General features: G+C 39.7%; 1 protein-coding gene across 1 annotated transcript; it reads right to left on the bottom strand.

Moving 5' to 3' along the window:
- Positions 1-416: 416 nt before the first annotated feature.
- On the bottom strand, positions 417-15,576 carry LOC128506199 (sodium/potassium-transporting ATPase subunit alpha-1). Its single transcript, XM_053476535.1, has 22 exons — positions 15,384-15,576; positions 8,310-8,429; positions 8,140-8,199; positions 7,786-7,989; positions 7,576-7,689; positions 7,341-7,475; positions 7,132-7,249; positions 6,683-6,951; positions 5,613-5,921; positions 5,057-5,191; positions 4,754-4,946; positions 4,469-4,644; positions 4,252-4,388; positions 3,957-4,107; positions 3,699-3,867; positions 3,456-3,610; positions 3,248-3,371; positions 2,986-3,131; positions 2,777-2,907; positions 2,584-2,685; positions 2,304-2,395; positions 417-2,057 (listed from the first exon to the last, which is right to left on the bottom strand). The coding sequence occupies exons 1-22, from the start codon at positions 15,393-15,395 to the stop codon at positions 2,029-2,031; spliced, it is 3,081 nt and encodes a 1,026-aa protein (XP_053332510.1). The 5' UTR covers positions 15,396-15,576; the 3' UTR covers positions 417-2,028.
- Between the last annotated feature and the right edge of the window lie 725 nt (positions 15,577-16,301).

Raw genomic sequence — 16,301 nt, 5'->3', positions numbered from 1 at the left:
CTTGTTCTTGCCAGCTTCCCATTAGTCATATCTTAAAATCTTTTTCTGAAAGGGAAAATAAAATTAGTTGGGAGATGACCCAACTTTGTGCAACATTTATAAATCAAAACTTGACCATGACTGGGACATACAGCTTGTAATAGATTACACCCATGTAGTACAGACAAATAAAACTCAATCCCAGCTAAAACTGATAGGTTTGGATTGTTTCATGTCTGAGTGAGTACTCTTACACCCCAGTCACTTTTGACTCATTATGTATCCACTTCTACCTCAAAAATCATCAATACACGACATTTACACTGTTTTTTGCTAAAAGCACTGCACATACATAAGCCTCAAGGAAATAAGATAAACCTTTATTAGTCCCACAATTATTTTTTTTAAGATAAGAAATGACAATTGAACAGGACACATTTTAACCTTTTGTCTTTTTATTTGATTTCATTTAACAGTCTTCATTCACATAGGGAATGCATTTATAATAATGACTTACATATCAAGGAGGTCATAAACAGAAGATAATTGGCAAGCTCGTATTTCTTTAAGGATTCAAAAAGTGGTAAAGCCTAAATTAGGCAGAACTGATGACTGTACACATCACCTGGTCCCCAAGCACTACATCTGCCTCATGATAAAAACTCACTTCACACTGGACCCAGTTGCTGTTTTTGTTTTGTATAATTCAACTTTCTACAAGTCATGCAAAAATCATGCACACTAAATACATGGTTTAAAAGACAAATTACATCTTTCTGCCTTAATGTCATACCAGGCGAAATCATACTCCTACATAAAAGGTTATTGGGTTCATGCTTCTTATTGTGCCAAACAAGAAAATATGTGCTCCAATACATCCGTCCTCTTACTGATCTTCTTAAATGTTTTTTGAGGGGGTGAAGAAAGAGTGCCGTTGTTTCATTTGGTTTATTGAATATTTGGAAATCAATTAAGCACAGCTGAAAGAGTGTAGCTCAAGTACAATTAAACACCTAATAAACATTCCAGTGTTGGGGTTAACTTTAGAAGAGCAAAATAAGGAAAGGAAGAAGAATTTGGTTTAAAGTAGAACTGCTCTTAGAACTAAACATCCTAATTTACTAATGCAGCTCGCATACAGAGGAACTATTTTAAGTGTGATCTTTGGTGCTGTCTAAATTCATTTGATACATTTGGCTAAAGAGGCCATTTGCTTATGATTATCATTGTGTAGGCGAATTCCAAATATGCACCTCATCACTACATGTAGTTACAAATTTAACAAATAACAGGATAAAACAGCCTTTTTTTGGATGCTGGGGAGCCGCGGGCATTTTGGTTAAAATCTGCTTCCCTCTGAAGTATATAAACAGCGGCCTTTAAAATCCACCAGAGTTGGAAGCACAGAGAGACCTCAGCGGCTCCAACTTGGTATAAACAGATTTCAAGTCATTTTGCAGCAGAAAAGCTTAAAGCTACAAGTCACATCTATAAACCGAGTTGATCCTACTTTTAGAAATGGACACTGCACATAATTCAGCATGTCCTTGGTTAGTGTTAAAATATGTCAAGAAAATTTACTCATTTATCTATTATTAGATAATTCACATTGAGAGGAGGAAAAAAAATTATAGGGAGAAGGAAAAAAAAATAAATAAAAAAAAAATAAGAGAAATCTAGTCAGTGGGCACTTAAGGCCCTTGAGCAAGACCCTTTCAAACTGCGCAGCTTTATGCTTGTCTCCTGTATGAGTTTGTAGGTCTATTTGGATACAGTGTCTGCCAAATGAATAAATGTAAAGCATCCAAATGATCCCAAATGCGGCAACCGCCTGGAGGTTTATTAATATCACAATTTTAAAAACGTAGAAAATTGGTCCGGCTTCAGAAACAAGGCACGCAATGTCTTGGTTCATGATCTCCATGTTTGTGTCAAGCATTCCCTATAGACGTACAGATTTGTTTATATAAAAAAACTGAATTACTGAGGTTCAATTCCAGGCAGCAAGACAGCCATGCAAATAAACTTGTGCAATGTGGACAGGATGCTTTAGTAATAGGTCTCTCTCTCCACCCAACCTACAACAGAACACACACATCATTAGTCATCCCAAATCTAGCATGAACTACATGATATGAAATAAAACTGCTTGGTCGTCAAAGATCCATGGTCCTATTGCTTCTTATATTTAACACATTATGTTGCCCTTGGTTTTATGTCGGATAAACAAACTGTTAAATTACTTGAATTGGGATACACCATTTGCTACAGTATCTACATTTTTGTAAAGCTGATTTGTGACAATGAAGTGAAATTACACTCACCTCCTGGACTGCGTCGGATGATAAGCTTTCGGATTTCATCATAAATAAAGATCAGAAGTGAGTAGGGGAAGGCACAGAACCACCAGTTTGGTCTGGAGAGACAAATCAGAGATGACTGAATGTTAATAAATGCATCTATGTGCAAACTTCACATGTTGATCTCACTACAACGGACAGATCAAGGCCTACTTGAACCAAAATGTGGGCATGAAATGTATAGTTCCTGACACCAATCAGTTCTCTGAAGCACATATTAGGAAGATGACCCTGAGAAACTTACTTGAGTGGATACATTCTAAGAGCAACATCCATTCCTGGGCAGTAGGACAGGAACGCTGCCAAAGCAGTCTCCTCGAACAGACCAAAGATTAGAATTTTGTTCCTACAGTTTACAAAAAAATTAGAAGTTAAAAACAAAACGCTCATATCCAGGTAAAACCAATATTACAAATTTTTTAACATGTACTACGCACTTCATTCCTTGCTGGAAGACGGAGTTCCTCCTGGTCTTACAGATGATTAAATCTGCCCATTGCACGACCACAATACTGATAAAGAACGCAGTGTGGCATGTGAACTCCACAATCTTCCTCTGCTCATATGTCTGGAAAGAATTTGGTCATGTTAAAAACCCTGAAACCTTTACAGCTCCCCCAACCCCTGGCAAATCATTTCAGCTCACCCATTGCTGTCCATAACTATCTTCCAGGTCGTTGGTGTATCTGTCATCCCAGAACACACGTATACCCAGCAACGTAGAGGGCAGGAATCCATTCTCAGCCAAAATTACAAAGTAGGTAAAGAAACCAGCAAGAGCCTGAATCATCCCTGTTAATGGAAACAGGGGCATAAGTGGTCAAGTGCATTGCATGCACGGGGAAAGGTATAATGCATGTCAATGGTAAACTTTATTAAAATTAATGCAGTAGCAAAAGGTTTTTTACCAATCTGCCCATATGCCATGCTAATGAGCCTTTCATTAACCAGCTTGTCTGTCTTGGGGTTTCTGGGTTGCCTCTTCATGATGTCACTCTCAGCAGCCTCATAAGCCAAGGAGATCGCAGGGACCTGGGAGGGAAGTCATAGGTGGTTAAGCCCAATTTAGATGCCAAACAATTCCGTTAAACAAGCGCTTATTATAACTACGCTTACCATGTCTGTACCGAGGTCAATACACAGAATGGTGACTGTACCCAGAGGAAGAGGGATGTTTGCAATGATAAACAGAAGGAACGGAGTGATCTCAGGAATGTTACTCGTCAAGGTGTACGCAATTGACTTCTTCAAATTGTCAAAAATCAGACGGCCTTTCAAAAGAAAAATGTATTGTTAGGGTCAGAATATTGTACAGTAGAAATATTAAATATTGCTTTTAATTTGCTTAGTGTCCTGTACCTTCTTCTACACCAGTAACGATGGAGGCAAAGTTATCGTCCAGGAGAATCATATCAGCAGCCTGTTTGGAAACGTCAGATCCAGCAATACCCATTGCTACACCAATATCAGCCTTCTTCAGAGCAGGAGAATCATTAACACCGTCACCAGTCACAGCTACAATGGCTCCCTGTTACAGTGAAATATAAATGTAAACAATGTTGCCTTCACACTTGCTTTTCATCATCCTACAAAATGAACTGGCACTGAGGTGGGTACCTGTCTCTGACAACCTTCCACAATAATGAGTTTTTGTTGAGGAGATGTTCTGGCAAACACAATCTCAGTGTGGTGTTTCAAGACGTCATCCAATTGCTCAGGGGTCAGGTCCTTAAGATCACCACCATGAACCACACATGCCTTGGCATCTCTATTAGCCAAAAAAAAAGAAAAAAAAATTTAAAAAGAGAAGGGAAAAAAATGGGTGAATAACAGTACATCACATCAGCACATCGTATTTTAATCACAGATATTTAAGCAAATGATCCACAAACAAGAACTGCCTTGAGCTTACCTTGGGTTCACCTCGTTTATTGGGATGTTCAGACGAGCAGCAATGTCTTCCACTGTCTCATTGCCTTCAGAGATGATCCCCACACCCTTAGCAATGGCTTTAGCTGTGATTGGATGATCTCCTGTAACCATGATAACCTAGAACAAAATTTTAAAATGTAAAACCACTCTACTTTCAACATCAGCTGACACTAGTTAGGTTCTGCAAATCATTATACCTTGATTCCAGCACTCCTGCACTTTCCAACAGCGTCTGGCACGGCAGCACGAGGAGGATCAATCATGGACATGAGGCCAACAAAGCACAGGTTCTCCGTGGGGAAGTTCACGTCATCTGTGTCGAACTGGAAGTCCTCGGGGAACTGGTCATCAGGGAGGTCGAAATGGCAGAAACCTAAAAAAAAAAGGAAAATAATCACGATTTATTAGCAATGAACATCACACCTTGTCAGCAATTCATGTGTCTGAAAGGCAGAGATGCGTTCACAGTAACAGAACATTACCCAGCACTCGCTCTCCCAGGCCACCCAATTCCAGGTAGGCGTTCTGAAAAGCATCCTTCAGCTCATCATCCAGTGGCTGCACTTTTCCTTGAAGCATAATAGTTGAGCATCGATCCAGAATCCTCTCAGGAGCTCCCTTCATTACTAACAGGTGTTTACTTTCTCCATCAGTGAGGTTCTTGTGGATGGACAGCTAATGGACGATGGCCATTATTAAAAAAAACAACAAAAAAAAACACATTAGCAAAAGCAAGCACATTGCATGTTGTGTGAGCAGCAGATGCCCTGATATGATTACATTACCTGGTATTTATTGGTGGAGTTAAAAGGGATCTCAGCAATCTTTGTGTATTTGCTCCTCATCTCCTTCACTGAACCACAGCAAAGTTCAATACACTTCAATAGGGCAGACTCTGACGCATCGCCAGCTGTATCTCTCTGTGGAACAGAGTTATGCACTTCATTTCAGTTTTATGGAGAACATGTGCAAAGAAATGCAACATGCAGCATTACCATTTCTTATTTACTGCAAATTAAAGCTTAAAATCCTTATATAATGGATTTCAAACTCTATTTAAAGGAAAATTGTCCGTACTCTTCCCTTTTACAATTATTCAAAGGCAGAAAGTGTTTACATGGAAACTAGGCGGCACTTAAGAGGCTTTGGGATCTAAGGGGAGCATCTACCTAGGGGCAGAAGGTGATAATACACAGGAGCACCGGTAGACAAACAAGGATTGGCAAGTTTACATCTTACAACAACTGGGTGGAAAAACTCCAAAATGACAAACATTTTGGTGAACTGTAACTCGTATGGGTAATGTGTTTACTAACAGCTGCTTATAAATAGTCTGAATACCTTAAGGATTGGAACGGTTTCTTGATCTGCAAGGAAGACAGCACGGTTGCAGAGACCAGCAATTCGAGCCAGGCCAGCCCAAGTGGCAGAGCTCTTGTCGAACGAGGTTCCACTTTGGTTCTCTGTGGTGTCGGCTTCATGGATCTGGTTGTCGAACCACATATGCGCCACAGTCATGCGGTTCTGGGTCAGAGTTCCCGTCTTGTCGGAGCAAATAGTGGAGGTGGATCCAAGGGTTTCTACAGCTTCAAGGTTCTTTACCAGACAGTTCTTCTTCGCCATACGTTTAGCAGTTAAAGTCAAACACACCTGTGCACAGGGACGGGAAGGGATTAGAACTCAGCTCCGGAAAACGGTACGTGTATGTGATTAACAATGAAAAGCCAGCGTTACGTTTGTGGAATATTATTCATGACAAAATGAAATCTTATAAAATAACATGATTGTAATTTGCTAATATTATTAGCCCTAATGGGTGCTTGTTAAAATAGTAAATTTAATTTTAAAAAGTTTTTCTTTATTTAAAACGAGATGCAAAACTTGCAGAAAAACGCATTAGCCATCTGATGGTGACGTTTTAATAATTTAATAATGAAGCAGCAATGAACAAGTAAATAATCCACAGTGTTTACTCACTAGTGATTCTGTTACTCTGCACTGACAAGGGAAGTCACTTAAACAAGATATTCTCCCAAATCAGGCTTAAATGTACAGTACGCAGTGTGATACGGTGTAATCACCCGACATGACGGACACACCGACTCACTGTCTGGATAACATGGGATGGTACAAATCTAGTTTTGCTAGGTCAAACAGTTACTAGACACAGAGAGAAGTGCATGGCTAAGCTTAGCTTACAAGACACAGGCTAGACAGAGACAGCACATCAACCCAATGTTACTTTCTGCTTGCTGAACTCAAATCAGAAAGAACATGCGGACGTGATTGTTGACATCCAAGGTCCAAATTGCCAGATTTCAGATGTACACGAGCCATCTGTTTAGGATCTTATTAGTAAATCATGGTTTGTCCTATAGTATTTCACTACAGACATTTAAATAGGTACTTACAGTTACGGTAGCCAGAAGACCCTCAGGCACGTTTGCGACAATGATGCCGATGAGGAAAATAACCGCCTCTAACCAGCTGTATCCAAGAATGAGGGAAAGAATAAAGAAGGAAACACCGAGGAAGACAGCCACACCAGTGATGATGTGGATAAAGTGTTCAATCTCAATGGAGATAGGGGTTCGGCCAACTTCCAGACCAGAGGCAAGAGTAGCGATACGACCCATCACAGTGCGGTCGCCAGTGTTGATGACTATGCCTCTGGCTGTACCTACAGGGGGGAAAACAAAAACACATTCAATATTTAATATACAACACATTGCTTTGTTTGGAAACTTTAACGAGCTTTTGTAGGTTGCTCTGGATAGGAGCATCTGCCAAACCCAAGAATGACATTAAATATTCACTTAAACATCCGTAATCAAACAATGACAAAGAAACAGAACTGTACCTTCGACACAATTGGTGGAAAAGAAAGCAATGTTCCTCGTTTCTAAAGGATTATCATTAGAAAAGTCTGGAGTACGAGTCTGGGGCTCGGATTCACCGGTCAGTGAGGAATTGTCCACCTAAAAGGGACAAAGGCCTCAAATAACTCACAAACATTTGGGCATATACGAGGATGTCATTCATCCCTGAAGATAATTTAGTCACAGTCACCTTGCACCCATGAGCAGAAATGATCCGCAGATCAGCTGGGATCCTGTCTCCTCCCTTAACCTCCACAAGGTCTCCAACAACCACATCCTCTGCATTGATGCTCATTTTCTCACCATCGCGGATAACCAAGGCTTGCTAAACAACAAATAAAAAAAAATTAGAGCAAATCAAAAAACATAAGAACCAATATAATTTATTTTAAGTGTATAAAGGGAACGAAAAGAACATTCAGTACCTGAGGAACAAGATTCTTGAAAGAGTCCATGATCTTTGAGCTTTTAGCTTCTTGATAGTACGAGAAGCAACCAGTGATCATAACCACTGCAGACAACACAATACCCAGGTACAGCTGTAAGGCAGCAAGAGAGGTTTAAAAAAAATAATAAAAATAAAAAAAACAGGGTTCAATCAACTTAAATTTTCATTTTTTCATATAGATTATTACATTATCATTCGTTGGTTCATCTTCTGAAGCTTTCTGAATTCCATATGCCAGGAAGCAAAGAATAGCTCCGATCCACAGGAGAGTGGAGAAGCCACCAAAGAGCTGCTTGCAGAATTTGACCCATTCTGGGGTGGTGGGAGGGGGGGTCAGGGCATTGGGTCCATCACGTGCAAGAATTTCTTTTGCACGATCAACAGTCAATCCCTAGAAAGTAAAAAATATATTTAACCACAAACTGTATCAAAACATCAAACAGGTTAATACAATCTGCTCAACATTAGCTTATATAATCAATGAAGATGTTTTACTAGTACTTGGATTATAATAAAAAAAAAAAAAAAAAAACAGACTTACCCTGGTTAGGTCAGTGCCATACTTCCTGTTAAGCTCTTCCAGAGTCAGTTTATGATCATCCTATTAAGTTTTTTTTTTTTTTTTTTTTTGCAGGGAGGAAAAAAAATAATAATTTAAATTGTTGCACACAACGATCCAAAATTTACACAATGTACAAGAAGCTGACTCACCAAGTCCACTTCCTTTTTAAGTTCATCCATATCCTTATCCTTGTCTTTCTTGCACTTGGACTTGGATTTTTTGCCCCCCTGTTCTGAGGTGGCTGCCAGCTCATACTGTTCCCGGCCTTCCTGTGATTAACCAGACAGACATGATCTCCATTACAACAGTTCTGGTGCAACAACGATAATAATACCACACACACATTGTACACAACCATTAAAAGCCATTTTTAAAGATGATTATATAACCAACACTAGATGTGTAAAAGGGACTCGTGTTTTTAAATCGTATGATCAATGGTTCAGTAATAACCGCTCACTTTTTCACTTGCACCCACGAAGTATTTTCTAATAAATATGGTTGCTTCGAAAGCCTTAAACATAATTTACACCACAATATAGCATTAACTGAATATAAACGAAGAAACTATTGAATGAGTAACGCCCGGTCCACACCAGACACTGTCTCCTGTGCACAAGCTCCGTATTTGTCCCTGTCACCACCCACACGGTAATAACACCCCGTCCTTTATTAACAACAAAAAAGAGCCAGACTGTAAATAGTGTTCAGAATCGTTCTGCCTACAGTGTCGTCACACTCATTTGGTTAAACAAATGACAGTTGTGCAATGAAACAGCTGGAGCTTGAGCAGGTGTCTACATTTCTGAACATGGCGAGAGGAAACTATTTTTCGAGGGTAAATGGTTTTAGTGCAGGACGTCGCAAACTTAAAATATTTAAAAAGGTTTGAATTTTTATGAGCAATGTACATTTTTGTAGAAGGCAGTCTGAGACCAAATACATTCAGACTTATTGGGGAAACACCACTGCAGCTGGCATTCTGTAAAGCAGGGACTTTTCATCTCCATTTAAATATAATAAAACTGAACAGACAGCGGGGTGAGGTGGGAGAAACGCCACAGTCGGAATTCAGTCCGGTACCTAAACCTCGAGGCACAAAACGCTGCGGCCGCTAGACGGAGACACTGACCTTTCGCTTGGCACATTTGGGTTGCCACGTCCTCCTTATCTATAGGGGGCGCAATGCACACGGAAAAGGGCCGTGGAAGTCCTGCACGTGCGCGCCTGTTACCTGTTAGCTACCTCGCTAATTCTGACCGGCCGCCTGTTCAACTGTGACGACATACACCATACGCTCGCCGGGTAAAGCCATTGCTTTGACAACAGGAAAACTACCATGACTAGCCATAATGTACAACCTTAGAGAAATGAGGAATTGCTAAATAAGCAAACCTAAGCATATGGTAGATCGTGTTTGTTTCAGTAATAAAGAAATGAAATTTATAAGTGAAATTTAATTTTGATTAGAAACATGTAAACTAAATATGATGCTCTCATTAATCTGGGCACACATTCACATTTTCATTCTGTGGATTTCGTGGATAATCTCAGCATTTTAAAATTAGGATTCAGACAGAGCGGGCCGAAAATGCTTCTTCGCTGGCTTGTGAGTTGCTCAAAAGAAAAACAAAAAACCTCCAATAATTTCGATTTCTCACTTTGACAATGTTAGAAAACAACTTTAACAAGAAATTGATCACCTCGACACATCAATGACCAGAACATTGATTTTGCATTTACCGTATGCAGAGGTCCAGTTACATACAAAAGAAATTTGCTTTAAAATCACTCAATAATGATTGATGTACTGTTCGACGAGCATGTCCTCTGAATATATATTCATGCAGGGAAATATCTTCAGTTTAACAACATTTGTAACAACAGGGGAAAAGAAAAGTTTACAATGTTTTAAAAATACAGAAACACTCTAATATCTTTAGCCTTATGGCTCATCTCTGGTCCAATAAACTGCCCTGAGATAACTAATTTACACAAAAACATTCCAGCGTCACAACACAGCTATTTTTACAGAAGCTGAGGTGGTGGATTATTGAGTTTTTCTCGTTGATCATGTCTGCTACAGTATTTTTAAAAAATTTTCAACAATACCTTCAACATTGTTGGATATTACTAAAGGTACTGAAATCACAGTTCAAATTTTACTCCTATTGCTCCGCTCCAACCCAGAAGTTGTTTTTGTTCTGACTGTAATGATTGTGGCCGTATGCGTCAGCCATCATGCATGAAAGGGAATTATTTTCTATAACAGGTGGTAATAAGAGCTGTGCGACTTAATCGAGTTTGCGATTCAAAAGCTCTTTTGATGGTCTTTTCAGTTAAAAAGTCAGCTTTGCAGAAAATAGAGACCACCAGCACTGTGCAAATACCCGTCTTAAGAGTTTATGAGCAGCTGAGATATGATGTAAACCATTAAGCCCACAAGTTACACAACATTTAAATTGTGTATTCGATCATTTCAGTAGTTTTTTTTTATGTTTTAAAAAGATGTAAAAAATAAAAGTGCTTGAAATAAATCAGACCGTAACCTTTAGTGTAATGGAACTGAATCAAAAATAGGATTAATTAAAGTGACATGCTACACATGATCCACAGCGCTAGTGGTAGTAGTCCACATCTGTAGGCAAACGTCTCGAATGATCATCCTGACCTAGCATTAAAAATGCATCGATAATACTATTTATCTTACCGTCCTGTGCTGTGTGTGAAATGTTTAAAGATACTAGATGCCATGATCACGCTAATCTGAATCTGTTTAAACAGGCTGCTCGGTCACTCAAACCACAGAGAGATAATGAACTAGATACTTTGTGTGCACCCTCATGAGAATGTGTGCATCACCCACTTTAAGCTCTCTTCTCCTTAACTTTGGCAATTAGTCCAATAACCCATTCCCTAACCAGCTGTAAACACTGACTCAGCAGACAACCAGCACTGAAAAGCGATAACTAGGATAACTGGAATCATGTGCACACCAACAGGACCAATCTGACCTGATCCAACTCGAATCAGAACAATCTTTCAGTGGAGAGGGGTTCAGTAGGTAAATAATAGACGTGTAACTCTCCCTCCTGTATTTACTTAAGGTAAACATTGCATCTCTGGATGAGGAAGGTGAATTAATTGGATCACCATTTCAAACACAATAAAGCATCTAACCAATCATAGAAGAGACTAGATCCTTGTAACTAATCATAATACAAATGGCAGGATTTATTGGAAAAGATAGGAAGCCTAAAATTCTAATATTTCAGTGTGCACAACAGCTAGGACTGTTCTGCACATTTCAAGAAAGTTACATTTTGATCACGTGATCTCTAATCAGAACGAATTCAATCAGATTGAAGTGAACTGAGAGACAACATGGGCTTACTGGGACCAGATAACTTGAAAAGACACTAAATAAAGTCACTTCTGCTTCTTAAATCTGTTGCAACTGAAAATCTTTACAGTAGATTTAGTTTTTATATCAGAGTTTGTTTTAAATACAGCATGGTCACATTATACAGTGATGTAACCTTCTCCGATATCTCTACAATACGCTGTGGATTCTCCTCCACCCGAGAGGAGCCACACCCCTTCAGGGCTCCAAACAAGCTTTCCCCCAAGACCAGCACTGATCGTCCTTACTCAAAGTTTCAGGACCAGCATAACATTAATATGCACCACTTAAAATCAACATGCAGCACACACATTTTCCATGTTTTACCTGTATGATGGGTAACTGCTCCTGTACTAAATAGGCATTTTATGGAAATAATGTGCCGTTTTAATTTTAAGGAAAAATGCTGTCGTGTGCTTTATTAGTGTTTAGGTTTACAGTTTGAGTCAGCAAACTTGGTTTCCCCGGCCAATGCTGGTTCACACCAAAGCCCTTTTTAGACATGGGCTCCTTTACACAAACCTTAACTCCAATAAATGCTACTAAGGTCAACTCAGTATGACGTCTACAGCAATTTTTATGAAATGAGCGCATTCGGACACAAGTCTGAACTCTTTTACCCTTACCTAAGACAAATCTGAAACACAAAATTTAAGAATAGACATGTACGGTCTGCACAGTATGTGAAGTGGGCCTACCAATCGCAGCAGTCGAGGAAATAGTGCTGTAAATGCTTGCCGGATTGTTGCCTCTCCCCAAATCTTCTAAACTATGTTCTCACTATGTTCTTAAACATAGAAGCTATGTTTAGACACAGAAGCATCCCGCACAAGTATCAAGTTCCCACAAAAAGTCAAGCCATGTTTTGATTCTTTTTTTAAAAAACATTTTCCATCCATAGTTGTTGAATTATTTGTTTTTATAATCGTGGGCAGGATTTTAATGGCAATTATTACACACAAGCCATGGCTCTCTCTCTCCCTCAGGGGTTCCGTCTGAATGAAATAAAATTATGTTTTATGGACTGATGAGGACCAAAATGTTACAGATCCCATGTCTGAAAAAGCTCAAGAACATTTCCTTACTTTACAGCATCTTGGCCACAAAAACTGTATGAGTCATTCCCATCAGAAAGACTACGTCTTTGCCTCTTTCAACACTTGCTCACCTCCTGAGTCTTTTTCTGAAGCATCTTCATTAATTTGAAAGAAAAGGGTATTAGGGCCCAATTTTTCTTGTTGCTTGCATTTTATTGTGTACTCTCTTTATTGAGGTTGTTCCTATGAACATGAACTGTGATGCACTGGTTTTGTGCATGATTAATCACCACATTTAAAGGTTACTGTAAATGTGCACATGTATTTCCCCCTTTTGATAACCTCAGAACATGTGCTTGTTCTTCACACTCCCTTCCACCTAATGCTCTGGTTGGTGTGTAACCTTTGCCACAATTGCTTATTGCATTTGAATGCTCATCTATTTTAATAAGTTGTTGACCAAGACTATACAAATAACTATACAAGAATATCTATTATCAAGTTCTAGCACTGATTATATTTTGCCTTCTTACACAGTCCGAATAAAATGTTACACCACCATGATTTTAAAACCTTATGGACTGGACTCGGGTAAATTTGTCCATCACCTGTGTTCTTCTGATGATAGCTCCCCTTTGAAAGAATGTGTACTTGTGCACTCATTCTCACTCTCACTCTCTCTCTCTCACACACACACACACACAAATAAAAGAACCATTAATATAAAAATGGAACAAAAAAAATAATCCTGGACATTGGTGAACCTGTGACTAGTGTCTGGTCATAAATTGTCACGCTGTCTCCAAAAATGGTTGCGACTTAATGATCACCGACAAGGGCTGGAGCCAAGACATTTTTAAAGGTGAAGTCAAATGTTAAATACAACATATTTCATGATAGAAGGTGGCCAGGGCTGGAGTTACCAGTCTCATTCAAATATGTGAATCCTGTAAGATGGCAAACATTTCACAAGGATCATGATATTCCCCAGTAACAGCAGAACAGCATCGAATATGCATGGAGTAGCATGTTACGCCACACTGCATCTGCTCCTTTAGGCCAAGCACCAAAAAAGGAAACAGCTAAGCCAGCCTCCACTGAGAGGGGGGGGGGGGGGGGGGCTACCGCTCCTCTCACTTGTAGGGACCAGAATGCCAGAAACAAAGGGTCGCTCACACGTAGTGACTGCTGAATGGAAAGAATGTGGGGAATCTCTGAATAGACATGATGTCCTTAAGCTTTGTGCAGACACTCAAGGAAAAATAAGAGGGGTACAGGGCACGAGGGAACACAGCTGCGTCCAAACACCTGTTCCTAAACACTAAGCTGCTGGCAGTTATGAAGCAGAGAGAGAGAGAGAGAGAGAGAGGTGAAAGGTTTACATACACAGAAACAAGCAAACATGCCTGTGATGAAATTAAATTCTCTCAACCCTTACTGTGTCATTTCACCATCACAGGAAAATAAAATCCACAATAATGACTGAGACTGAGCGAGTACAAAAGTGAAGGATTTCTAGATTTCATCTGAACACGCAGTGTGGGGGGAAAGCATCAGCTGTGGGGGTTGGAGCGCAGAGAGAGGAGGAAGGGGGCGTTGTTCAATGCACCAAACCACATCTCAGTCATAGTCCTGGGTGTAAACCTTTCATCATTTAAACATGTTAGAGATTCGCCCTACTCAGCTTAGAAAAAAAGATCAAACGGCTTGAAATCGCGCGCGACTCAGCAATCGGTTATTTTAAAACACCAACGTTACAGGATCAAAAGGAGAGAATGCAAAATTGTTTCTTTCTTTGTTTTTTTCATCAAACATGATTCATTTTCCCGCTTGTGTAATAATGGTCATCATCATAATGCGAAATCTTATGAATTAAACGCGTTTTGCGTGGGTTTCTTGCCTTGGGCTATTGGTGAGGTTTTGCATGATGGGTGGGTGAGGGGCGGTAAAAAAAAAAAAAAGAAAAAAAAAAGAGGAGGAGACATGATGGCTCCACGTCTTCTACACCAACGTTCACACACTGAAAAGACAGGAAAATGCGCTTTTGCTAGCGTCAGCCTAAAAATGACAGGTTAGGTAATGAAGCACGGCATAGCGGGCAGCACACACTGTTGCATCAGTCTGGGGCGGCAGCTGCTGCTTTCGGTGTGTGCGCGCGTGTGTGTGTGTGTGTGTGTGTTAGCGGGGGAAAACGGAATTGTGCGATTACTGAAGGCTCAGTGAAGCCCATGAGCGTTTCTAGTAAATTTCCATTCCCCACCTTTCAAACATGTCGCACCAACGTAGGTGCATTAGAATCTACGGAAACCCGATCCGCACTTCCAAACCTCAGTACAGAGCTCCGCCAGACTGGAAGATTTCGACGGAGTGAAATGTGTGTGTGTGTGGTCACAAGACTCATTTTCCTTCAACGCGCAAAACAGGCCACAGCAACCTCGCCGCCATCTCACAAGAACTTTCACCGCTACACTAATGATCTTAACGGACCTGGACATTTCACCCGATCTCGGGACAATCAAGGACACTTTCTAACACAAGTACCTGTTGCTTTTTACATCAAATTACCGGGTTATAAGTGATATTAAATCCAACAGGCTCCATGTTAGTCTAAGCCCTAACGAGTGAGAGAAGTGCGGAAGTCATGCCTAAAGGAGGCATCTATGTTACCGCCGCTTCACCAAATCAATCCAGAGGTCCATGACGCGCAACCAAAAGCATTTCGTCTAATTAAACACACATGTAACGTTATTATTGAATAAAATAAATACTCAGCCCAGACTTACTCCACGTCCCATTTTTACGTCTTTGGGGTTTAAAATAAAGAAAAGAAAAAAGTGTCTGTTCAATCCAGAGGATTTAAAACGAATTAAAAGTCACTAATTAAAAAAAAAACTGTCGCTGGTCTTGATACAGGCGCCCCTGATCGCGTCCTGACCACACGTGTCACTCCACCCGGACACGCACCGACCTCCAGCGCCGCGCGCGGCTCCACACTTTTATACCGCGACTCCTTTTTTTCGTGACGTCTGGTATTTTGCCATGGTAACATGGAGGTGGGTGGAGTCTGCGGCAGAGAGAAGCTCTTGCTCCTGCTGTACTGCGCTGTGTGGAGGGAACTGTTGTACTAAGCGTTCAACTAATCTCAGTAATGACTGTAAGATTGTGAAAACATTTTGGTTATGCGTCTTAGACTTAACAGATGATCTGTGCTTATGAAAAGTTTTTTTTCTACATTTACATAAAATACTAAAACATTTAGCAATGCCAAGTAACAGTAACTGTATATATATATATATATATATATATATATATATATATATATATGTTAATTGATAATTGTATATATTTTTCTATTCAAATTTGATCTTTTAATTTAAAAGTTTGATCTTTTAATTTTTTATTATTGCTTTTATTAAATTTTATCTTCACACTTTATTATCTGACCAGTTACAAAACTTACATATAAAGAAAGTGAACACAAATAATGATAATAGTATAATGACACAATATAGGCTTTAACTTATATGTGTGTTGCCTTGGAAACAAATGTTCCACCCTATTACAGCACAGCGATTTCCCCTATGCTGGAATGTTAAACTGCTGCAGTAATAAAGAGACACTAAAGGCCCCACTTCAGCTCCAGGCTATTTTGCCTCAGTGTCATGTTATGATCATAGCTCCACTGATGCACATATTTAGAT

The sequence above is a fragment of the Clarias gariepinus genome, chromosome 18, assembly GCF_024256425.1.
Source record: "Clarias gariepinus isolate MV-2021 ecotype Netherlands chromosome 18, CGAR_prim_01v2, whole genome shotgun sequence".
Lineage (NCBI taxonomy): Eukaryota > Metazoa > Chordata > Actinopteri > Siluriformes > Clariidae > Clarias > Clarias gariepinus.
Note: the sequence above shows the minus strand (reverse complement) of the source record. Positions and strands in the feature narration are given on the sequence as shown.